The sequence below is a fragment of the Peromyscus leucopus genome, chromosome 2, assembly GCF_004664715.2.
Source record: "Peromyscus leucopus breed LL Stock chromosome 2, UCI_PerLeu_2.1, whole genome shotgun sequence".
Lineage (NCBI taxonomy): Eukaryota > Metazoa > Chordata > Mammalia > Rodentia > Cricetidae > Peromyscus > Peromyscus leucopus.
In genome coordinates this window covers 101,325,562-101,350,759 of record NC_051064.1, presented here as the reverse complement: position 1 = coordinate 101,350,759, position 25,198 = coordinate 101,325,562, and the positions used below count along the sequence as shown (strand labels likewise).

The 25,198-nt window shown below is 40.2% G+C and overlaps 1 protein-coding gene and 1 pseudogene across 1 annotated transcript in view; both read left to right on the top strand.

Annotated features, from left to right (window-relative positions):
* The first annotated feature begins 3,877 nt into the window (after positions 1-3,877).
* On the top strand, positions 3,878-3,977 carry LOC114693800 (annotated as a pseudogene).
* A 115-nt stretch (positions 3,978-4,092) lies between these two features.
* Positions 4,093-25,198, top strand: part of Tm2d1 (TM2 domain containing 1) — a 39,408-nt gene continuing 18,302 nt past the window's right edge. Inside the window, exons 1-5 of the mRNA XM_028870282.2 lie at positions 4,093-4,284; positions 6,817-6,890; positions 12,280-12,388; positions 18,059-18,150; positions 21,456-21,529. Coding sequence (XP_028726115.1) covers positions 4,118-4,284; positions 6,817-6,890; positions 12,280-12,388; positions 18,059-18,150; positions 21,456-21,529 — 516 coding nt within the window. The 5' untranslated portion in view covers positions 4,093-4,117. The remainder of the gene's footprint in view (positions 4,285-6,816; positions 6,891-12,279; positions 12,389-18,058; positions 18,151-21,455; positions 21,530-25,198) is intronic.

Here is a 25,198-nt window from a genome sequence, read left to right as displayed (position 1 = left end):
ACTTTTTTCTAAATGAGAGATGTGTCTAGATATTGTGTGCAAATGAATTGAAGACCTGGGAGAGAGGGGGCCTGTTATAAAACAAAAGTGGTTACTGTAGCAAAGAATATAGGGAACAAAGAAAACTTGAATAGGGTAAAAATACAGGTTTGACAGCCAGGTGGTGGTGGAGCATACCTTTAATCCCAGCACTCAGGAGGCAGAGGCAGGTGGATATCTGTGAGTTTGAGGCCAGCCTGGTCTATGGAACTAGTTCCGGGACAGCCAGGGCTACACAGTGAAATCCTGTCTGAAAGTGAGAGAGAGAGAGAGAGAGAGAGAGAGAGAGAGAGAGAGAGAGAGAGAGAGAGAGAGAGAGAGAAATACAGTATTGAAAAAAGAATAGTCAGGAGTGGTGGTTCCCTCACCAGGAGACAGACAAGAGAATCCTGCTATTAAGTTCGAGACCAGCATGACTATATAGCAAGATCCTATTTTACCCCTTTGCCTTCCCCCCCAAAAAAAACACAAACAATGGTATTAGTTGCTTAATGACTATAATGATGAAGATACTGCAAAACATGAAGAAAATTGAAAACTGTTCCCAAATTTTATATGTATAGATGTGGTGAATATACAGATGTACAAAGTGGAAGCCAGGGGTGAGTGTCAGGTGTATTCCTTTATTACTTCTATACCTCATTCTTGAGACCAGTTCTTTCACTTAACCTGAAGCTTACAGATTTAGCTAAACTAACTGGCTAAGAAACCCCAGGGGCCCACCTCTACCTCCCCATGCACAAGGATTACAATGTACATTTCTTTGTCCAGCTTTTTACGAGGTGCTAGGAACCTAAAATTCAGATCCTCATGCTTGTAGGGCAAGCATTTTACTGGCTGAGCCATCTCCCCAGAACCCTGATTCCAAGTTTTGAATCTCATAGGAAGAGATGTTGGCAGTGAAATGTAGAAGAGATGACTTATTTTTTTTTATGAGAAGGACTCTGCTAAAATGAGTTTTAGATCTTCCCTATGGCATTTAAGTTGAAATATATTTGGCGTACAAGAGTGGGTCGTGAAGCTGAAAAGATGGCTCAGTGGTTAAGAGTACTTGTGCTGTTGCAGAAGTCTGAGGTTCAAGTCCAAGCACTCATATAGTGACTCACAGCCACCTATAGCTCCAGTTCCAGTGGAAACAAAAGGCATGTGCATGGTGCACACATAAGCATGCAGGCAAAACATAAAAAATTTATATCATGCAGGCATAATATAAAAATAAATCGAAAAGAACGGTTTGAAAAAGAGTGGGCTTTATTTTGTGTGTGTTGCGGAAGGAGGGTGGTGGCTACATATGCCAGAATGGGTGCACTAGTCTGCATGTGGAGGCTGGAGGTGAACCATCCACTTTGTCTTTTTGAACTAGGATCTCTCAATGAACCTGGAGCCAATTAGGCGAAGTTGACTGTCCAGCAGGCTCCAGGGATCAGGGTCAACCTACCTCTGCCTCCCCAGTACTTCAATTAAAAGAATTACAGCAAATGTTACTATACCCCGGGTGTGTGCTTGTTTTCATGGCTTTTGGGGATCAAACTCAGGCCCTTGAACTTTTGAGAAGAACACTTTTTTTCTAATTAAGAAAATTTTTAATTAATTTTACATACCAACCATAGATCCCCCCTCTCTTCCCTTGAGATGAACAATTAACCAAAAGCCATCTCCCAGTTGTGAACAGGCTTTAAATGGTGAGCCAGTTTAGTTGAACTGGATAATTGGAGCCCATGTAGTTAGGTTACTCCAACAAGGTATACAATAATAGGTGTGAAGCAGAAGCAGGATTATAGAATAAAATCATGTACAGAAGTATGTATGAAGGATATAAAAGATTCTTGATGTTATTACTAGAGGAAAGTTTCATGTTATGTATAGTCAAATAAGATTTGAGTAACAATCTTGTATCTCATGTACTGTTAAAACAATAGAGATAATGTTGAGTTATTTTCTCAGATATTTGTACAAAACTAATTTTTAATGAAATTAAGATATATTTATATGAAATCTTAGGAGTCAACGTAGCTGGGCATGGTAGTATATATGTTTTATCCTAGCATTCATGAGGCAGAGGCAAGCAGATCTGAGTTCCATGCCAGCCTGGTTTATATAGTGAGTTCTAGGCCAGCTAGGATACATAGTGAGACTGCTATTCATGTCCTTTGCTTTCAGTTGAAGTCTGCAGAGTTTCTATGGCACTTTCTATGACAAAGAAACTTGGTATAAAAATATTGAGATTTAAGTTCTTATCAAATTTCAATAATGTAGCAGTCATGTGATCATGGTAATTCATATGATCATTAGACTACAAAAAGAGAAGTTATTTTATTTACAGAGAAATAACAGATTAAGGGGCTATTGCAAAGAAGTGATACATCATCAATACTCTAGTACATCATCAATTCAGCAGTCAATGTTCTGTCCAAGTGATGCTGGAGACTAAGTCCAGGGAGCTGGGCATGCTAGGCGACTCCACTACCTTCCCAGCTCAAGAGTCAAACGTTTCAGAGTTGCATTGCTGTCTATAGAACCTTTTCAATTCTTTTAAATTTACATATTGTAGAAGAGAATAAAGATAATCATTAAAGCCATAAAAATGGATTCTGTAATGGGATTAATCAGCAAAGCATCAGCAGTTCTAAGTAATTGTTTTAAATCTGTACTAAAATTGATACACAGATCAGCAGTATTTTTGCACTCAGCAGGAAACCATCTAATTTTGTCATAATTTCAATAAACCTGAGCACAAAACTGCTTCCTTTAGTCCTTTGGTTTTCTTTATGTTGTATCCTAAAAATCAACTAGAGCATTCCAAGTCCAAGTAATAGTTAAAAAGGAAGTTGCTTTTATCATCTTGTAAGATGTGTAACTGATATTCTGATATTTTTTAAGATTTATTTGTATTTTATGTGTATGAGTGTTTGCTACTTCCACCATGTGGGTCCCAGGGATTGAATTTAGCTTGTCAAGTATGGCAACAAGGGTCTTTACCCACCTGGCCCAGTGTTTAAGGAGGCCAGAGGGGGCCTTGGATGCCCTGGAGCTGGAATTACATGGGTGCTGGAAACCTAACCCCGCCCTCTATAAGAACAGCAAGTATTCTCAACTCCTGAGCCATCTCTCCAACCCTGATAGTCTGATTTTGTTGTTGTTGTTGTTGTTTGAGACAGGGTTTCTCTATGTAGGTTTGGCTACCGTGAAGCTCACTCTGTAGACCAGGCTGGCCTCGAAATCACAGAGATCTGCCTGCCTCTGCCTCCTGAGAGCTGGGATTAAAGGTGTACAGCACCACTGCCTGCTGATACTCCGATGCTTGGCCTTGTATTTTATATAGTCATTGAAAACCAGTCATTTATACACTGTATGTGTATAGCATCTATTGTAATTGTACTTTGGTCAAAGGTGAATGTGTTTTCCGCAGTTCTAGACAAAGTACATCCAAATTCTCCTAACCATAGGGAAACCTTCATTCTTTGGGGCCTCCAGGATCAACGGTGGTGCCCACTAGGAGCTGGGACAGCGCCTGGGTGAACTCTGGGTCCTTCTCCCAGTGCTAAAATGCCAGTTGTGGCTCATCACAAGGAACCATTACTATCTCCTTGTGAGGGTTCTCAGTGAATTCTATCTGAGAAGACCCCCAATTGTGTATTTATTATATTCATTTCATTTATTTTATGTGTGTGTGTGCCACAGCACACGTGGAGGTCAGAGGACAAGTAGTGGGAGTCAGTTTGCTCCTTCCACCTTGTGGGTCCTAGGAATTGAATTTAGAATGTCAGGTTTAGGAACAAGCGCCTTTACCCACTGAGCCACCTCCCTGACCTGATATATATACATTTTAAATTCCCATGTTTGCTTTGGCAGTACATATACTGAAATTGGAACGATACACAAATTAGCATGGCCCCTGCGTATGACAAGAAAACATATTTAAAAAAAAAAAAAAATCTCGACTATGTGATTGTGCCAGTTTACCCCAGGGAGCAGGCTTCCCAAGACCCAAGCGGCCCTCCCTATTGGAGCCAGGCCCCTTTAAGGCCTTTCCTCGTCTCGGAGGCGGAACCGGAAGCGCGAGGACGCGGAGCCCAACATGGCGGCCGCCTGGCCCGCGGGTCGGGCATCCCCAGCGGCGGGGCCTCCGGTCCTCCTCCGCACTCTGTGGCTCGTGACGGTCGCCGCGGGACATTGGGGGGCCGCTGCCTCTGGCGCCGTCGGCAGCGAGGAGACGCCCAAGTGTGAGGACCTCAGAGTGGGACAATATCCTCCGGAAAGCGCTCGGCAGGACCGGGGCGGTGGGATGGGCACGGTGGGATGGGCAGCGGGGCCTCTGCTGCGGCTTTAGTGACCGGTGGACCCCGGGAGGTGAGGAGGGCTGTGGGGACCGAAGGCCGAGCACCGTGTGCTCTCACCCTGGACCGCCCAGTGGTTGGCACTTCCTTTTTTTTTTCCCTGACGGACCCGTGTGTTGTTAACCGGTGCGCTCGCTTATTCAAACACACACAATCTCAGGCTTTGTCCAGATTCTAGAAATGCAAAAATGGATAGAAGCTCCCCTCAAAGTTTGCAGGCGTTGAGGAAGACGAATATGACTCGTGAGCCAGTGCATATTTCTCATTTGTCATTAACGTTACATACATCACCTCCAGCCAGCCTCAGATGGACTGCCAGGCAATTGACGGCTTCACTTTGTGATCTTAAAATAAGAGATCCTCTTAGATATTTTTAAATGTAATATTTGTGCTAATACTTTGTGAGAGTTTCATCCAATGGATTTTGAGTATATTCACGGCGACTTTTCAACCCCTAACTCCTTCCAGATAGGCTTTGACCTTCTCACTCCCTCTTAACTCCCCCCCCCCCAGAAAAACAAACAAACAAAAACCAACCTACCAAAACGTAGAGAGTCAGATTTCTGTAGCTCACATCCTCAGAGGGGTGGGGCTATCCACTGAAGCCTGATGGGCTTACCTGGGACCACACCCTTAAAACTATGGCTCTCTAACTTAAAAGCCATCAACTGGCAGTAGCTTCTCAGGGATGGGGGCTCTTAAATGAGCAAATTATGTCTATTTTCTTATGAATAAAACATCTAGTGTCAGTGACACCCAGCTTAAAGGGCATTTATATTAATTAGTACATTTGTGTTGTTATTTACAGATGACAAATCTGAATTAGGATTAGGTGAATTGTCTTATTACAACAGAATTGAAATAGAGAAACAAGCCGGGCGGTGGTGGCGCATGCCTTTAATCCCACCACTCGGGAGGCAGAGCCAGGCGGATCTCTGTGAGTTCGAGGCCAACCTGGGCTACCAAGTGAGTTCTAGGAAAGGCGCAAAGCTACAGAGAGAAACCCTGTCTCAAAAAACCAAAAAAAAAAAAAAGAAATAGAGAAACAAGATGAAATGTGTGTTACACTCAAATCACTGTGAATGAACAAAACTTTGAGTACTGACACAATTCCTCAAACGTTTGTATACAGACTCTCAAACCTGCAGAAGCAAGAAAGAATAAGAAAAATGTTAAAATTAAGAAAACTCTGTAACATCTGTATACGAATTGAGGAGAGGCATCTATTAGACTTTCACAGACTACCTCATAATTTGCTAATCCCAACATGAGTGGAGTTTCTGACATACTGAGTTTAGCATTGTCTTAGGAAAAACATGAGTGTCCTTCTAAGAAGTAACTGAGCTAATTATGAACTGTTGAACCCTGGTAAGAAGGGATTCTGCCTGTAGAACTCTGAGATGGTGAAAGCTGCACCTTGTCTTAATGACCTAACTAAGAGATGAAATTTCCAGTAGTGATTTCGAAGTCCGAAATAAGGGTCAAGCTGTGACTAGACATCTTGTATGTACCATACCTACTCCATTGGAGTGTGAATCATAAAATCTTTAGACAATAAAACTTAAAAAAAAAAACATTCTTATTGTTTTAGTATCTATTTAGAGGGGTTTTCAGAAACTTAAAATCCTACTGAAGTCACTGACCACACAGAAAACAGCCAACTTCCTGCAGTCCGATGCAAAGTGCCCCAGGCTTAGAATCACGATACCTGGTTTTGGTGCCGATCATTTACATGACTGAATAAGCTACTCAAAGTTTAAACCTCAGCTATGCTTTTGTGGCATGGGAATAATAAAGGGTATCTTCTTTGCCTCTTTGTGTTATACGAAATTCAGTGTGAATTAGTTGAATCCAGAACTCTGGAAACTGATTTTTTTTTTTAAACTTAAAATAATTTGGTAAAGATTTCTATTTATTTATTTTTTTTTGGTTTTTCAAGACAGGGTTTTCATGTATATCCCTTGCTATCCTGGAACTTACAGAGATCCACCTGCCTCTGCTTTCCATGAGGCCCCACCTTGGGGCAAGATTTTTAATTTGATTGTTTCTTTGTGTATTCTCTAATTGATGTTCTTTGACATCATCTGCTAGAGCTTTTGATCGAATTTGTTTTATGTGACTTTTCTATAATAATTTAATTTTGAACTATCTAAGCAACACTGAAAGTGTATTTAGGTTTGTTTTGTTTTGAAACAAGGTCTCTCTCCATAGCCCTGGCTGTCCTTGAGCTCACAGAGATCCTCATGCCTTTGCCTCCCAAATGCTGGGATTAAAGGTGTGCGCCACCACCCTAGGTTTAAAAGTGCATTTGTATCTGAATTTGTTGACTAGTACAAACTCAAAGTCTTTCTGTACATGTGAATTGACAGGAGTTATAAGGCATTTAAAACATAGTATTATATGCTAGAAATGTAATTCAGATTTCCTTAACTTTTTAAACATATATTTGTAAAGAACCAAAAATAAATGATGCTACACAAGAACCAGTTAACTGTACAAACTACACAGCTCATGGTAAGATTTTCAGAATCTTTAAAGTCTTTAAAGTGCTTTGTAAGATTTTTACCTATTTCAAGAAGCAATACATAATGCCTAAGGGCAATTAATAAATGTGTTTTATGTTGTGTTAGACGTGATTGTTCAGTTTTCAGAACAGTTTAGATATGGAAAATGATTACAAATGGTGAACATTCAATTAATTGATTGGTTAATTAACTAATTAACTTTGGTGCTTGGGCTTGAACCCAGGGGTCCTTGCATGCTCTTCCAGTGTTGTACCCAGTGCCACTCTTTCAAGTTAAAAAGCAATTCTTCTAAACGATATAAACTGGGATGTTTTCTATTATTTTATACTTATTTTAAAACTTTAGAATCCCCTTATAGAGCTCATGTGTTTTAATTTTTATTTAAGTTTATCTTTAACTGATATATGATTACATAACTATTGTACGTATTGTATGATGAAATGTTTTGAGGTGTGTGTGTGTGTGTGTGTGTGTGTGTGTGTGTGTGTGTTACTTAACTCTTTAAATATTTCTAGTCTTTTACTTCCCAAGCTTTGTTACAGAAATATAATTCTTTAGTCGGGATTTTGTTGTTGTTGTTTAATTATATCTTTTAAAGACAAGGTCTCACTGTGTAAGCCTCAGACTCACAGAGATCTTTCTGCCTCTGCCTCCCCAGTGCTGGCATTAAAGGTGTGCACTGCTGTATGCTACTAAAGGTCGTGCTGTCGTAGTCGCTCTTCTATCGCTGTGAAGAGACACCATGGCCAAGGCAACTCTTACTGGGGCCTGCTTACAATATCGGAGCCTGAGTCCATTATCCTCATGGCAAGGAGCATGGCAGAGTACATGGCATTAGAGCAGTAGCAGAGAGCTTCATCCAGATCCACAGGCAGAGAGCAAGACTTTGGGTCTAGCCTGGGCTTTTGAAACCTTCAATCCCACCCGTAGTGATACTTCTTCCAACAAGACCACATCTAATCCTTTCAAATAGTGTCACTCGCTCATGACTAAGCATTTAAATATATGAGCCTGTGGGGGGCATTGTTATTCAGAGTACGACAGGTGCCTAGCTAGTTAGTACTTTTATGTTTCATTTTCTTATTTAAAATTTTTGAAAAATTTCGTGTGTATGTGTCTGAGTATGTATATATATATGTGTGTGCATGCAGGAGGCTGTAGAAGTCAAAAGAGAGTATTGGATCCCCTAGAATTAGAGTTACCAGTGGATGTAGGTGCTGGGAATATGCAGTACACATATGTAGCAGTCAGGAGACCTTGCAGAAGTCAGTTCTGACCTTTTACCCTGTTCTCAGGTATCAAGTTCAGGGTGACAGGTTGGCAGCAAGTGTGCTTACTCACTGAGCTGTCTGCCCACCCTTGGACATGTGTTTTTAATTACTGGAAAAGAATTTGAAGCTGGATATGGCAGTACACACCTGTAACCCCAGTACCATGGAGGGTGAGGAGGAAGATTATGATCTTGAGACCATCATGATCTATATAGCAAATTTGATGCCAGCCTGGGTTCTGTAGTGAGAGAAAGAGTTACAAGGGACAGGAAGCTGTTCAGTACATTACACAGAACTGTACTACCCATAGGATACTTGAAACGTGGACTTTAGTATATCCTACATAGAAAAACAGTATGGTAAAGATTTTATAGCTGTATCACTTATCAAAATATATCAAAGAAGTGTTTGGATAGTAGATAACACCTTATTCCAATGACTGAGGGGAGCCTCTCTCATTCTAAATATGTATAAAGCTAGGTGGGATTTAATAGATTGCTTCCTGTCTTAATCACTGTTCTGTTGCCGCGAGGGGACACCATGACCATGGCGACTCTTATTTGGAAAACATTTAATTGGGAGTGTGCTTACAGTTTCAGAGGCTTAGTCCATTGCCATCATGATAGGGAGCATGGCGGCACACAGGCAGACATGGTGCTGGAGAAGAAGCTGAAAGTTCTACAGTGTGATCGGCAGCAGAAAGAGTGAACTGGATCCAGTAGGGGATTTTGAAACCTCACAGCCTACCTCCAGCACTCCAGAGGCAGAGGCAGGTGGGTTTTTGAGTTTGAGCCAGCCTGGTCCACAGAGCAAATTCCAAGACACCCAGGGCTACACAGAGAAACCCTGTCTTAGAGAGAGAGAGAGAGAGAGAGAAGAATCATAATTAGAATAAAAAAAGTACTGTTTTGTCTCTTGAAGACTTGATTTTAGATAGTCTCAGACAGAGCTAACAAGGCTGTATAATAAGGAAATATTTCCCACATGTGTGAGTTTTCTGTTACTGTTATAAAAAAAATACCTGAGATAACAAATTGAAAGGAAGAAAGGTTTATTTTTGGCTCTCAGTTTCCAAAGTATCAGTCCATGCCTAGCTGACTTCATTGGTTTTAGGTTTGTGGCAAGACTGAAACCCTGTGATGGAAAGGCTTGCTAGAGGGAAATTGCTCATATTTTGGCAGCCAGGAAGCAAAGAAAGGACAGACTGGAAAGGAGGATAGTCAAAACCATGCCTAGTGACCTATGGCCTCCACCAGGCCCCACCCCTTGGGTCCTATCGGAAGTCTGACATTGAGCTTTACAGTAAACTGTTGGACTTTGCTTCTACTTAGATTTGATTGTGACTGTGCCCTGATTCTTCCCTCTTACGTTTGATTTTACAGGGACTTATAGTTGAGATATTTGGGGTATTTTAGATAGACTATGGTTATTTTAGAGACCGAATATTTGACACAAGCTAGAGTCATTTTAGAAGAGGGAATCTCAGTTGAGAAAATGCCCCCCCCAGACTGGCCTGTGGTAGATTTTCTTGATTGGTGATGGATGTGGGAAGGCCCAGTTCTCTATGGGCCATGCAGAGTAAGCAAGCCACGAGGAACAGCAGTAAGCAGCACTCCTCCATGGTTTCTGCACCAGTTTCTCCCTCCAGGTTGCTGCCCTGCTTGAGTTCCTGCCCTGACTTCCCTCAGTGGTAGACTGTGCTATGGAACTGTAAACTGAAATAAACCCTTTCCTCCCCAAGTTGCTTTGGTCATGGTGTTTCATCACAGTAGACAATGTATGTGTAAGTGCAGGTGTGTACATATGTGGAGGTCATAGGGCAGTTTTGTAGCGTTGGTTCTAACCTTCCATCTTTATGTGGGCTCTTGAGGCTCGGAATCTGACATTGAAATCAGAGTATTTACAGAGCCCTGTTCCTCTCAGGCTTTAGAGCACAATCCTGTCCTTTTCCTCCTTCCATATTTCTGATGGTAGCCAGTCTGGTACTTTGAAAGAAAATGCCTCCCAAAGGAATTGGCACTATTAGGAGGTGTGGCCTTGTTGGAGTGGGTGTGGTCTTGTTGGAGGAAGTGTGTCACTGTGGAGGCGGGCTTTGAAGTCTCATATATGCTCAACTCACACCCAGTAAGACAGACCACTTCTGTTGTCTGCAAGATGTAGTACTCTCAGCTACTTCTCCAGCACCATGTCTGCCTGCATGGTGATAATGGACTGAACCTCTGAACTGTATGCGAGCCACCCCAGTTAAATGTTTTCCTTTATAAGAGTTGCTATGGTCATGTGTCTCTTCACAGCAACAGGAGCCCTAAGTAAGCCAGTGATTCTTGTTATTCCTTGTCTAGCAATTGCATCAACACAACCTTTGCCTCCATCTTCACACAGCATTTTCCCTGTGTACCTTCACATCCTCCCTTCATGTGTCCAGTTTGTTTGTTTTTCTTGTTTTTTTTTTTTTTTTGTTTTTTTTTTTTTGAGATAGGATCTTACTATGTAGCCTTGCCTAGCCTAGACCTCACCATGTAGTCTAGACTGGTCTTAAACTCAGAGAGATCCACCTGCCTCTGCCTCACCAGTGCTGGGATTAAAGATGTGTGCCACTATGCTTGGCCATTTTCCTTTTTTATATAAAAGGTTAGTACCTACTTTAATAATGTTATCTTAAATATGCCAAGAGCCTATTTCTAAATAAGGTCCCATTTTTAAGTTGAGTGCATGCCTGCATGCTTTAGGCCCCAAATGCAATCCTTAGTAGCAAATACACATGCACACAGATGTTGAAGAAGAAAATGTTTCTTAAGCTAGGCATGGTATCACATGTCTTTAATCCCAGCTCTTGGGACTGGGAAGTGGGGAAATGAAGGACTTCAAGGTAAACTTGGCCACATACAAGTAGTTTAAGGCCAGTCTGAGCTTCATGAGACCTGGTCTCAAATAAACAAACAAATGTATTGAGTACCTTCTATATGCTATATACTTTATGGTACATAGTTTTATGTATTTAACCACAATGGTCCTATGATGTAGGCGATCTTAGTGTTATTTTTACCTGCAAGGAATCCAAGAGCTGAAAGAGACAAAAATAACCCACATAAGGTCATCCTTACTTCAAAGGTCTTCTGTATACCGTGAGGTATACAGAAGTGTCTGCCTGTCCACAAAGTAACATCTGTACTATTTGTTTATATTATGTCTTGGGTTGTAGTGTGGCTTGATATTGCTAAATGCTGAAATAACATTATATCAAGACCTAGACGGAGTCAAGATAGAAATATATTTATGGAAGCTGTTGTCAGTGGTACGGTAGTATCCTCAGTTTCTTGCCCTGTTGCTGTGTCAAAGCCTGATAAAAATAGATGAAGGAAGGGGTGGTTTTCCCTCCCAGTGTCAGGAGACACAGTCCACGGTGGCAGGAACGCTCTGATGGCAGGAGCAGGAGGCAGCGGATTGCGTTATGTCCGTAGTGAGGAAGCAGCAATGAATGCTGCTATCAGTTCACTTTTCCCTTGGTATTTTAATCTACAGTCCCAGCCTAAGGAATGGTATTGCCCCCATTTAGGATGGGTCTTTCCTAATGATGTTAGCCTTAATTCATAGAATTCCTCAGATACGTACAGAGGTTTGTTTCTATGGTGGTTATATCCCCATCCAATTGTCAGTCAAGATTAGTCATCACAAATAATTAATATAAGCTGGAGAGATAAGCCATAGATTATGTTACAGTGGCTTGATAATTACCAAAAAAAAAAAAAAAAAAAAAAAAAAAATTCAAGTATTTATCTTAGAGGTAAAGTTTAAAAAAAAAAAAACAAAAACAACCCAGTAATATTTTGCAGTTCTTTCTTTGTCATCAGAGGCAAGAAACTGAACTAGATGGGCCATGCACACATCTGAAACAGTATGGCGATATTTGTATTATTGTATGAAGAGACCGCTATCATTTATCTTCCATATAAGGGCATTTAATAGATATAATACAATTCTTTAACTTTCAGTCTAGATTAAAGCCTTCTGTCACATGTTACAATGGGAGATAGTTTGTTATAATGTTATAGGTTATTTTGTACTTTGCCAATCTTGGGGGAAAAAATTCACTTTTTCTGTTTTTAGTTCAGTGTTTTCCAGCACCCAACATAATTTGTAAGGATTACAGCGGTAATGAAACACATTTTACTGGAAATGAAGTTGGTTTTCTCAAGCCCATATCTTGCCGGAATGTGTAAGTACATTACTGAAAATTAAAATGTTGTATCTTGATTTGGTGGAGTGAAAAATAAAAGAGACATGTTAACGGAAGTCCTGCAAATATAACTCATATCTTCTTGCTTATGTTGACAACCTTCTATTTTAGTTTATAAGTACAATTCACCAGCCAGGAGCTGGGTTAACTTGTGAGATAGAAAAGGATTGAAGTTGACTCAGGCCTTGTCAAGTGAGTTTATGCCATCAGGTAAATAAGTTATGGATAAGTTCTGTTTTCAAAATTGGAGCACAAATAGGCATTTACTTACTGTAGCAGAAAAACTGTCTTGTTAATTGTTTGTGCACTGTGTTAGGTACTTTTCTCTCTGCTGTGACAAAGTGCTAGACAAAGGCAACTTCCACAAGGATCTATTTTAGCTGACAGCCTAAAGGGAGCAGGTCAGTCTTGCAGGGGTGCCACAGTGGCAGGAACTGGAGGCAGCTGGTCTCGTGTGTCCATAGTCAGGAAGCAGGGAGAGGTGAATGCTGGGCTCAGTTTACCTTCTTTTTTTTTTTTTTTTTTTTTTTTTTTTTGGTTTTCCGAGACAGGGTTTCTCTGTGTAGCTTTGCGCCTTTCCTGGGACTCACTTGGTAGCCCAGACTGGCCTCGAACTCACAGAGATCCGCCTGGCTCTGCCTCCCGAGTGGTGGGATTAAAGGCGTGCGCCACCACCGCCAGGCAACCTTCTTTTTATTCAGTCCAGGACCCCAGCCCATGGAATGTGCGGTCCACATTTAGGGTGTGTTTTTATACCCCAACCCAGCCTAGAAACTCCTTGCCAGAGATTTGTCCCTAGGTAATTCTATATCTAGTCAAGTTGACAGTATTAGCCATCACACACTGGTTTCACTTTCTGTAGCAGATGAATGGTAACATTAGGCAGACAGAATTCAGAAGCTGGGTGAGTGTGGGATAGTAAAGGAACGGTTTCTATTTAGAGAATGTTTTATTTTCTTCCTATTAGAAAGCTTGCATTCACTTTTTCTGCCATGAGCTAAAGACATGATTTACTTTTCCCACCTTCTTTCATTCCTGGTATCATATTTATGTATTAGAACTGTAAATGGTTGCATTTTATTTGATGGTACATATTTGCAGTCATGTTAAAAAATAGCTAATGTTTGGATTTTTTTTTTACAACTTTTTCCAGAATCCTTAGAAAGGATTAGCAAAATAAAAATAGTTGAAAGGAATTATTTCCTAGCATGTGGGTATTATTTATTCAATTTTAAATTATAGATTGCTATTTCTACCTTGCACATTCCGAATGTCAGAACAGATAATACATTAAGTGCTGGTATGAGAAAAATATGGCTGTTAATACAAGTAACAGACTCATCTGTTGAGAATCCCAGCTTGCTCAGGTTGGCTCTTATAATTATTGTCTGTCATGGTATCTATGCTTTGTTACTTAATTTCCAAGCTAGTCTGAATTTTCTTACAGTGTCTCAGGGTAAACTAGGCTGAGAGAGACTGAGATATGCTAAATAGGTTACAAGGCATTGATGTCAGTTTTGATAATGAATATAATCACTAGAGAAAACAGACACTCCAAGTCTCCTAGCCAGTTTATTCCTTTCATAGTCAAATCAACAGATCCCAATTAATTTTTTTTATAAGAATTGAATCAGAACATGAGATTCCAGTAGTGGATAGTTTTAGTGTAAAAGTAACACACTTAGCATGTCCTGCTATGTCACATTTCCTTTATCAGGATCAGGATGCACAGTATGTGTGCAGCAAAAGGTCAGCTGTGAATAGACTCACTAGCAAATTCTATTTGCTGAGATTTCCATTTCCGTTGACATGGTTTTTTTTCTACTCTTGCTAGCATATTTTTGAAAATATGTAATATTAATACTCAATTAAACTCCATTTCAGTATTACAGACATAGACACTCTGTAATATAGTCTCCAGAAACTGGAGTTTGGTAACGACAATAAGAGTTATTTTTTATTCATGATATGATCTAGTTTGGGTTTCCTTAGAGCTCTGGGTTATGATATGAGCAAGTGCTGGTGGTTCCACACAGCCATGTAGGGCCCGGCTTCTCCGTGGCTTTGCTTCCTCTAGAGTCCTTTCCATTCAGACAATAGATGAGAGAGAGGAGGGAGAACCCTTTGTAAGCATATTTTAAGGATGAAATCCAGAAATAGCACTTACTTCAGCCTTCTTTCCGTTGACCAAAACACAGTTATGGTTGCACCCAGTTGCAAGGCCAGCTAGGAAATGTAGTTCAGCTGATGTGAAAATTAGAAATGGTTTGGTGAATGTCTAGGCAGTCTCTGCCCTACCAGGTTGTTCTTCAGCATGGTTTACATACATAGCTAATTGCTTTTGTATTTCATTCCCTTTACCCGTTAAACTTCTAAATAATTGTTTCTATAATACTTTCTCATCAACTATCAAACATTCTGTGTAGCATCATACTGGAATTTACCAGCCATCCTTCTCTATCAAATACTATTTATATTCCATATTAAAATCACTCTCCAACATTGGATATTTCCTTCTTTTCTTGGTTTCTTATATGAACTCATATAAAATAATTTTTTTTTTAGATTTATTTATTATGTACATAGTGTTCTGCCTGCATGTATGCCTGCAGGCCAGAAGAGGGCACCAGATCTCATTACAGATGGTTGTGAGCCACCATGTGGTTGCTGGGAATTGAACTCAGGACCTCTGAAGGAGCAGTCAGTGCTCTTAACATCTGAGCCATCTCTCCAGCCCCTAATAATCTTTTTATTACTATGTTTTAGCTTTTTTTTTTTCTTGAGATTTATTCAATTTTTATCTTTCCCAACTGTGTGTGTGTGTGTGTGTGTGTGTGTGTGTGTGTGTGTACATGTATATGTGAGTGCCTGTGGAGGCCAGAAGGCATTGGATCCCCTGGAGTTAGAGATACAGGTAGTTTATGAGCTCCTTGATGTAGGTACTGGGACTTGAACTTCAGTTACCTATAAGGGCAGTGGTGTTTTTAACCACCTATCCATCTCTCCGGCTTCCTTAGCTTCTTTCTTAGATGTTACTATCCCCTAAACAATATCCTTAATCCTTTATTTTGTTTGTTTATGAAGCACAATTGGAGTTTCATAAGAAAAGGTTTAAGGTAGATTTAAGCAAGGGCATGCAGCGTGTGTGTGTGTGTGTGTGTGTGTGTGTGTGTGTGTGTGTGTGTGTTACACAGTAGTGTATGCCCTAGATTAGGTTCAGGCTTCTTGAGAGAATCCCTCAAGATTGCTTTTGATCTAGCCGCCCTTTACATGTTATCATCTTTATTATGGTACCTAAAACAGTACATGATGATGTCTTTCCCCTCTGATTTTTGGCTCAGTGAATGGCACCTATTCTACCCAGTTTTTTAGAGCATAGGCATTGTTGCATTACTTGGTGGGCAGAGGTAGGAGGATCATAAGTTTGAGGCTAGCCTGGACTATGTGATGAGACCCTATCTCAAACAAAACAAAACAAAAACAAACAAAATAGAGAACAGAAAATCCAATCAGAACTCTAGAGTCATTCTCTCATTTTCCTTAACCTCCATGTGAAGTCCGCTTGCTTCTGCTTTCTTAGTGTCTACACGTTTTGTTCACTTCTTTCTTCTGGTCTCAGTCACTGTGTAGCCAAGGTTGATCTTTGGACCTTGATCCCCTTGCTTCCATCTTCCAAATGCTGGCATTATAGCCGTGTACCACCACATCCATCCTCAATCTCTTGATGCTCAGTATTTCCTGTATGTTTGTAACTTAACTGTCTAATTTCTGTCTGTGTCCTAGACTTATTTCCATAAATCCATGCTGTAGTCACTTTTTCTCGTCAGGCTTTCTTTGGACCGCCAGCCCCACTTATTATTATGAAAGATTGGCCTTTAGCTTAGGCTTATTCCCAACTAGCTTTTATAACATAAATTAACCTGTTTCTATTCATCTATGTTCTGCCATGTGGCTTTTTACCTCTCCTCCATTCTGTACCTCTGGCCTCCCCAGTGTCTCGATGGCATCTCCTACATTCCTAGATTCTAACCCTGAGTTCCTCTCTCTCCCCAAAGGACTGCCTAGCTATTGGCCATTCAGCTCTTTATTAAACCGTTGAAAAGGTGCCTTAGGCAGAGACACATCTTTACGGTGTGCAAAAAAAAATTATCTCCCAACACCACACTTGTAATGTTCAGCTGATTTTTTAATTCAACACTATTTGGGTATCTTATGGACACCTCACCCTCACATATCCAAACTCTATTTTGGTTTTCGTTTCAAGAACCATCCATCTGCATTCTTTCCCAACCCCTTCAACTTCTTAATGCTTAGGATAAAATTTGGAGTGCTGTTATTGTTTCTTTCTTTTCTTTCTTTTTCCTCTTCATACCCTAAATTTAACAGATAAGAAAACTGAACATACTTGGAACACATCCAAGAATCTGATGATTCTCAGCATTTCTTTTCTAGTATTCAGTCAAGCCATTATTAATTCTCACCTGAGTATTGAAAAGCATTTAAACATTTTGTCCTTGTGCTCAAAAATAAATTTGAATTTGTTAGCAGATATTCATCCCTCAATTCTTATTAACAGAAGAACGTGTATTTCCCATACCATTGTTTTTGGACTTGGCTGTATTGGTTAATTTAGCTTAAGGTTAATAGACAAGTAACATGTAGAGGCTTAAGTGTGTTTTTGAAATTCAGTTTCCCTTTTGTATTTTGATGAGATAATCCTGAAAAGAACTTGCCTCGGGTGTCTGCCTCATGTTCAGCCTGAACCTCAGAAGTCTCAGTTTCAGCTTGAGACTGAAAGTGAATCTGATCTGTAGCCTGTATTCAAGTTCAGGGCACCTCAGCCCAGATGCTGTCTGCTGAACCACACAGTCTGCCATGTAGAATGTGAGAATAATCACTTATTGCTGTAGGCCATTGGGTTTGGGGGTTTGTTTTTAGAATGCTTGTGACATTAGTTGACAAATACTCCATTACAATCTGTTCTTAGCATAACAACCACAGTATTTGAAAGTGTAAAACAGATCTTATCACGGCTTAAAATCCTGTGATAGCTTTCCGGTTTTCTCAGAGTGAGAGTTATGGTGGTGCATGGATTCTCAGCCTCCTATTTCCGCTCCCTCAGTCGCTCACTGGTCTGCTCTCCTCTCTCCCTAAATCTGCTTCTACTCCGCTGGCCTTAATCCACCCCCATCCATAACAGTGAACTGCCTTGCAGCAGCTGCTCTTCCCTTGAACTGACACGGCTTAGCTGATCCTTAGGGCTTTTCTCACATAGCACTGTCTTGTCATTAAGTAGCCCCCAGCATCCTGGACTTCCTGTATACCCTGGTATTCTGAATTCAGTAAACATCTGCTCCACCTTTTTTTGTTTCCTAATATGTATAACTTTCTAATAAACTGTATAATTAGATTTTTAAATATGTTTGGGTTTTTGTTTACTGCCACTGAGGGACAGGGAATCTATGTTGCTTTTATTCATTAATATATACCATAAGCTTAGAATAGTGTTAGTTACAAAACCTCCAAAAGACAAAGTGCATGAATGAGTGAGCCACTAACCAAATAGGTAATGATGCACAGATCTGTTTTCTAAAATGCTCACATGTTGGTAATGCATGGCTGTGACACTCAGGTTTTAATTCTCTGCAGAAATGGCTACTCATACAAAGTGGCAGTTGCATTATCTCTGTTTTTGGGTTGGCTGGGAGCAGATCGATTTTACCTCGGATATCCTGCCTTAGGTGAGTATGCTTCATTCAAAAACAAAAGAAAGAAAATCCTTGTGAAACCTGTTTAGAGTTTTTGTTAAATGAATATATGCCTATGATTTAGATCTCTCCACGTACAAGAGTCATGTGAGTTGAATGGGTACATTTTTCTCTGAGTTGAGAGTGTTCATTTCTGCAGTTCAGCTAAAGCAGGCAATATTGGCCTTTCCAGTGTATTCACCCTTTGGAAAACATAATCGAGGGTGAAGGCTCGTCACTTGACTGGAACTGTTGTGCTGTGCTAGGCACGCAGTGGCTGTACAGTATGTTTACGAGTGTGTGTTCTTTCCAAAAGAGTGTCATTTGCCAGAGTCCTTGTCACTGTTGCCCTGGAATAGAAAAAACTGCTCTCAGGACAGAGTGGTGTTTGGTGATCACCATGAGCTGGGATGAGAGTCTGACCCACTCTATCCCTCCATCCTAACTATATATTTCCCTTTTGCCATGGTTTTACTAATGCATTTATATTTGACCTTAAGTTTTGTTAAACTTTTATATGCTTACCTATATTTAAGACTTATAACTCTATGGTTATCACCCTCTTTAAATCCTCTTCAGCCTAGGGAAATTCACCAGAGAGGTTAAGGGATTTACTGAGCCAAGAGGCTTTGCTGTATTCTGTGACATATTTGTTATAATCTTTCTTTTATAGATAAGGAAATTGTCATGAGATTATGAGATGGTATCCAAGGACATTTAGCTTAATAGGAACCCAAATTTTCTGTCTTTGGAGATCATGTTTTACTTACTATTGGATTCTGCTGGCATATTGAGCAAATGTAAAGTTTGAATGCTCGGCTTCCCAACTGGCAGCCCTAGTCTTTGCATGTAACTACGCACCAGAGAGCAAAGAGGGATCTTCTATATGGGGTTGGGGGAGGTGTATTTCTGTCACTCGTATCTGAAACTAAATGTATAGTACATAAACAAAAGCCAGTGTTGACTTAGTGAACAAAGAAAATGAAGCTGGGCACGGTGGTACACACCTTTTCTCTCAGCAGCTGGGAGGCAGGGGCAAGTGGATCTCTGTGAGTTTAAGGCCAACCTCGCCTATATAATGAGTTCTTGGATAGCCAGGGCTACATAGAGAGACCTATGTGAAGAAAAAAACAAACAAAGAAAATAGCTACAGGTTGGCAAGATGGCTTACCAGGTCAGGAAAAGGAGCTTGCTACCAGGCCTAACCAGCTGAGTTCAATCCTAGGACCCACATGGTGAAGGACAACTTACCCTCCTGTTTTCTTCTGACCTCCACTCACAGGTCATGGCATGTGTATCCCCCCCACTCCCACAGTAAATAAAATGTACTAAAAGAAAAAAATAACTACATAAAAATTATGGAAGTAAAGATGAAGATTACAGTGTATATTTTTGTCTTAATTAGGGTTACTATTGCTATGATAAAACACTGTGACCAAATTAACTTGGGGAGGAAATAGTTTATTTGGCTTAGACTTCCACATCACTGTTCATAATTAAAGTCAGGACGGGAACTCAAGCAAGGCAGGAGCTGATGCAGATGCTGTAGAGGAATGCTGCTTACTGGCTTTCTCAGCCTGGTTTCTTATAGCACCCAGGACCACCAGCCCAGGGATGGCCCCACCCACCATGGGCTCGACCCTTCCACCTCAATTATTAATTAAAAGGAATGCCCTATAGGCTTGCCTATAGTACTATCTTGTAGAGGCATTTTCTCTTTCTTTCTGGTTGTTTTGTGTGTGTGTGTGTGTGTGTGTGTGTGTGTGTGTGTGTGTGTGTGTGTGTGTGTGTGTGTGTTTTGAGACAGGGTTTCTCTATGTAGCCCTGGCTGTCCTGGAACTCACTATGCAGTCTAGGCTGACCTTGAACCACCTGTGCCTCCTCAAGTGTTGAGATTAAAGGTTGCACCACCATGCTTGGCTGTTTAAAGCGTTTTTAGCATTACATTTTTCTAGACATTGACATTTATTTATTTTGTGTCTGTTTGTATATACGTGTATGTGGTGTCACCCACATGCCACAGTACATGTGTGATATCTCCAAATTTTCACTAAAATGCTAATGTCAGCAGGCATGTTTCCACAGCATACCTACAGGAATTACTTTATGAAATACTGGATACAGTGACTGAGATCTTAGGAACTGGGATAGGAGATTCATCCATTTATTTAACAGGGAATAACCATCTACTAGGTTCCAGGCAATGCCATAAGCACTTAGGATGAAGACGTAAACAAGACACACAGAAACCCTGTCATAACCAAGCTTTCAGCAGACAGGTAGTAAAAAGGTAGATAGGAAGTGCTTGGGAGAAAACTAAAAGCAATGTTTCTTTACTTTTTGGATTTTAATGGCTGTTACTAAATTACTGCCGTGTGCTACCCCAATGCATGCAGTATTCTGCCCTATGTCCAGCCCTAAGAAGAAACCAGCTCTTGTACATTTATGTGCTTGCAGCTTTGTGTTTGGAGAGGTGATCTCATCTACTCTTAACAATTTTGAGTTGATTATCTGTTTAGCTGTATGTGGAGCAATTATTTTAAAAACATTGTTTTATTTTATTTTATTTATTTATTTTACATGTATTTATTTGGCAGAATTAGAGATATTTGAGTTACTAGTCAAATTTTGGATGTTTTGTTTTATTTTTCAAGACAAGGTTTCTCTGTGTAGTCCTGGCTGTCCTGGAACTCACTCTGTAGCCCAGGCTGACCTCACGAAGATCCTGCTGCCTCTGCCTCCTGAGTGCTGAGATCAAAGGTGTGTGCCACTATTGCCTGGCCGGATTTTGGAATTTTACAAGATCAGTATTTTTGTTGAACATTTTTGTGGCTTGACAGTATAGATTTGAACTTTCTGCTCTGTTCAGTTAAACTTGTATCACATAATGTGTTTTGTCTGTTCAGATCAGTAAAGGGCTTTGCTACTAAAAGGTACTGTGAGCTCTGGGGTGCTGAGGGTCTGTTGTTTGTGTTGCTGAAACCCCTGTGCCTGCTGGACAGACACACAGAGGCCCAGATGTGGGTAGATGGAAACACTTTTTTTTAAGTTTTGTAGAGTATATATTTTTTTATTTATTTACTATTTTTGTTGTTGTTATATTAGTTACTAAACTATTTTGTATATGAGGTTCCTTTAAAACATTTTTGTATTTTTAGGTGAAGATTTGATTTTTTTAAAGATTCTCCTTTTTATCATACTGTAGAGTTTATAGACTATAGCTTGGTAGAAAGCTAGAAACATTTTAAGTATTTATAAGACTTTCGTATTGTGAATTATTTTCCTTTGTGCTTTCCTAGGCTTGCTAAAGTTTTGCACCGTAGGATTTTGTGGAATTGGGAGCCTAATTGATTTTGTTCTTATTTCAATGCAGGTAAGTTAGTTTCAGTCTAGAAGGTAAACTATAGTCCGCATGGGAGTTTGGTGGACCTCTCCACGTATGTGACACTTCAGATACATTGGGAAACAAAGGGGAATGAATGCTTTACAACTTGGCTGCAGATGCTGGGCCTGAGGGATCTGGTTGCAGTTTCAGTAAACATTTCTCAAACTGTAGCTCTAAAGCTATAGGATACTTATTTCAAAAAGGACTGTATGTTCAAAGGTGACTGTAGATATGGGTTCAAGTGAGTAGAAATTTCTTTACTGGAGAATTTCCAGAAATCTTTATAATTTTATAATATATTTTGTAATGAGTCTCTAAGGCAGGTTACAATTATATCTCTGACTTAGAATTTATTTGCCTGGCAGTCCTGATCACCTTGTCAATTACCAGAATAGGATGCATTGATGGGACTCTGGCACATATATGAACATTCAGGAGACAGAAGTAAGATTTTCTTTCGAAGTGCATAGGCACTTTCTACAAATTGCACTCTGTGCAAATGACAGAAATTATAATCTAGCTAACTTACAGGATAAACAAAGGAGTGTGTGTGTACTCCACATGGTTTCTAGTAGTGGATAGCCTCAAGCAAGACCAAATCCACACAGATTTTATGTTCTCTACTGGAGATTTCTCCCTGTTTCTCTGTGACAGCCTCACCTTCTCATGCTACAGTGGGTTTGGTGACTGGCATAGTTTATGAGATGCTGTCCTTAAGCATTTCAAAGTGCCACCATATGTTCTCTGTTAAATAAGAAACTGCTTGTGATTGCTCATGAAGCTTCTTACATTAGAGGCAAGGATGAATCTTGTTGAGCAGCACTAGGGCAAGCATTTATAGAGCACCTAGTGTCCTCAGTGAGTGTCAGTGTGCCTTTAAATCATGCTTTGCTCTGCCCTCAGTCAGCACTGCCCCTCTTCAGTTCTGACTGCTTGGTGTTACTGTCAATGCTTTAAAGGCCGGTTACTCTTGAATTTTGACTCCTCTGTGAGGAGGGGGCCAGCATGTAGATAAATGAGATACAAGAATTAAACAAGGAAAATAGTTGTTGTTGTTGTTGGTTTTCCATACAGGGGTTCTCTGAGTTCTAGCCCTGGCCATTCTGGAAATCGCTTGGTAGACCAGGCTGGCCTCGAACTCAGAGATCCACCTGCCTCTGCCTCTTAAGCGCTAGGATTAAAGGTGTGCACCACCAACTGCCCTGCAAATATTTGGTTTTAAAGTTGAACTTTTCCTGCCTTTACACACAAGCCACACGCCTAGGCAGATAACCTGTCTAACCGTGGAACAGGTGTAGGCAGGAAGAGGCAAAGGCACCTAGTGTTAGAATGGACTTCTCACTTTAAATGATGATCAAGCAAAGTCATGTTCTATTGGTATTGTCCAAATTAAGATATCCAAAATTTAATACATCTTGTTTGTTTGTTTTTATTTTGAGACAGAGTATCACATAGCATAGACTAGCCTTGAACTCCTGATCTCCCTGCCTCTACCTCTAAGGCAATGGTAGTTTTTTGTTTTCTTTTTTTTTTTTTTTTTGAAGAGAAAAATATTTTAATTGTATTGAAACCTCTTCCATTTGTACGTAATCAGAAAATTTCAAATCAGCATCACTAATGTGTATTCTGGCAAACCTGTGAGACAGAATAGTTACAGATCCAAACAAGTAGAAAAGCTAGAAGTAGTAGCTTAGTAAGCAGTGTTTGTTTCCCTTTAGACCTTAGTGTATTGGGCTGCTAGAACCAAGCACCTTAGAATAGGTCATTTCTTTTATTTTATCTGTTGATGTTTTATTTCGTATTGTATGTATGTGTGGGCATGGCCTTCAGAGGACAACTTCATGTTTTGTATTGTGTGTATGTGTGGGCATGGCCTTCATAGGACAACTTCATGTTGTTGTCCTGTATTGTGTGTATGTGTGGGCATGGCCTTCAGAGGACAACTTCATGTTTTGTATTGTGTGTATGTGTGGGCATGGCCTTCACAGGACAACTTCATGTTGTTGTCCTGTATTGTGTGTATGTGTGGGCATGGCCTTCAGAGGACAACTTCATGTTTTGTATTGTGTGTATGTGTGGGCATGGCCTTCAGAGGACAACTTCATGTTTTATATTGTGTAGATGTTACCAACTGTCTTATTAAATAAGAAACACAGAACCAATGCAAAGAAGAAAGCCAAGAGGTCAGAGCTAAGAGCTAAAACCTTACCCTTCCTCCTGTGGTGGTCCTACCTCTCCGAAAGAGAGCTACTTCCTGTGTTAAAGTCTTTATAAAGACTTTCAGTTCTGCCTTCTCATTGGTTGTAAACCCAACCACATGACAGCCTCGTCACTGCCTGTCTGTACAGACCTCCAGGTCTTCTATGGTTGGTATTGAGATTAAAGGTGTGTGTCTCCAATGCTGGCTGTATCCCTGAACACACAGAGATCTACCTAGCTCTGCCTACCAAGTGCTGGGATTAAAGGCATACACCACCACTGCCCAGCTTTCCTGTGGCTTGCTAATAGCTCTGGTCCCCGGGCAACTTTATTTATTAACATACAAATAACATTTTAGTACAAAATAAAGTATCACCATATTTTCCCTTTTCTATTTTAATAAAAAGGAAAAAGGAAAAAGCTTATAACTAACATAAGAAAAACTATCTACAAAAGTACAATAACTATATACAATATATACAAGTAATAAATACCTAAACAATGTCTAGTCCATTTGTATTTGACAAATTCAGACAAAATAATTCCATTATCTATCCTATTTTGGTAAGTCCAAAATGTATCTAATTCACTTTCTATCCTAATTAATCTTCAACTATAACTAACTAATCTTCAACTCCCTCAGAGACCCAAGAAGGAAATAATATTAGCTAACAAAAATAAAAACAGGAAGTACATGCAAGCAACTTCCAAAAAATTGTGAGTTGACAGAAACAGCCAGCTGCCTGGACAGTCATCTGAGGTTTCTCCACAGTGTTGGGGCATCATCTTCAGCCTTTAGGCTTAGCGTATCTGACAGACTCATTTGTGAAGTAGGATGTACACAAGGTCAACAGTTCAACCTCACATTGGGTGAGAGCAGTCCATGTACCAGAAACACCTGAATTCCACTAGTGTCATGTCATGATTCAGGATTTTAATTTCTGGAAATTGTTCATGTTTTTTGAATTCAGCTGTCCATTCTTCTTGGCTGTGTGTGTATGTGGCTTCATCTCAGCATCCTGTTCTTCTCTACATCCCTCTAATAATGCCATTCTACTATTGAGAGGCGGGAGCTTAGTTACTCTTCAAGAATAACTGTTTCAGCTGCTGTTCCATTGCACATCAGAAGCCATCGGCCCACTGGCTTTTCGGCTGCCTTCAAAGAAAAGGGCACTGTACCTTTTCTGGATTGCGAAGGCCACTTCAGGGATGGTGCCATATTGTCCTGTCCTCAGAAGATGCCTTTTGATAAAGCCATAACCACACTTGTTTTGGCAAGAATCAGTAGTCCTTTGTTTCCTGTCCTGTCTGTCCTGTTTGTCAGCAGTTGATTCAAGGATACTTTGTTGTCCAGTGGCTAACTTTTGCCACAATGAAAGTTAACTTCAATTGCCCATATTTTCTCTGAAGTAGATTGGTACTGCCAGGAGCCGACATGTCTCATAGTCATAACAAAAA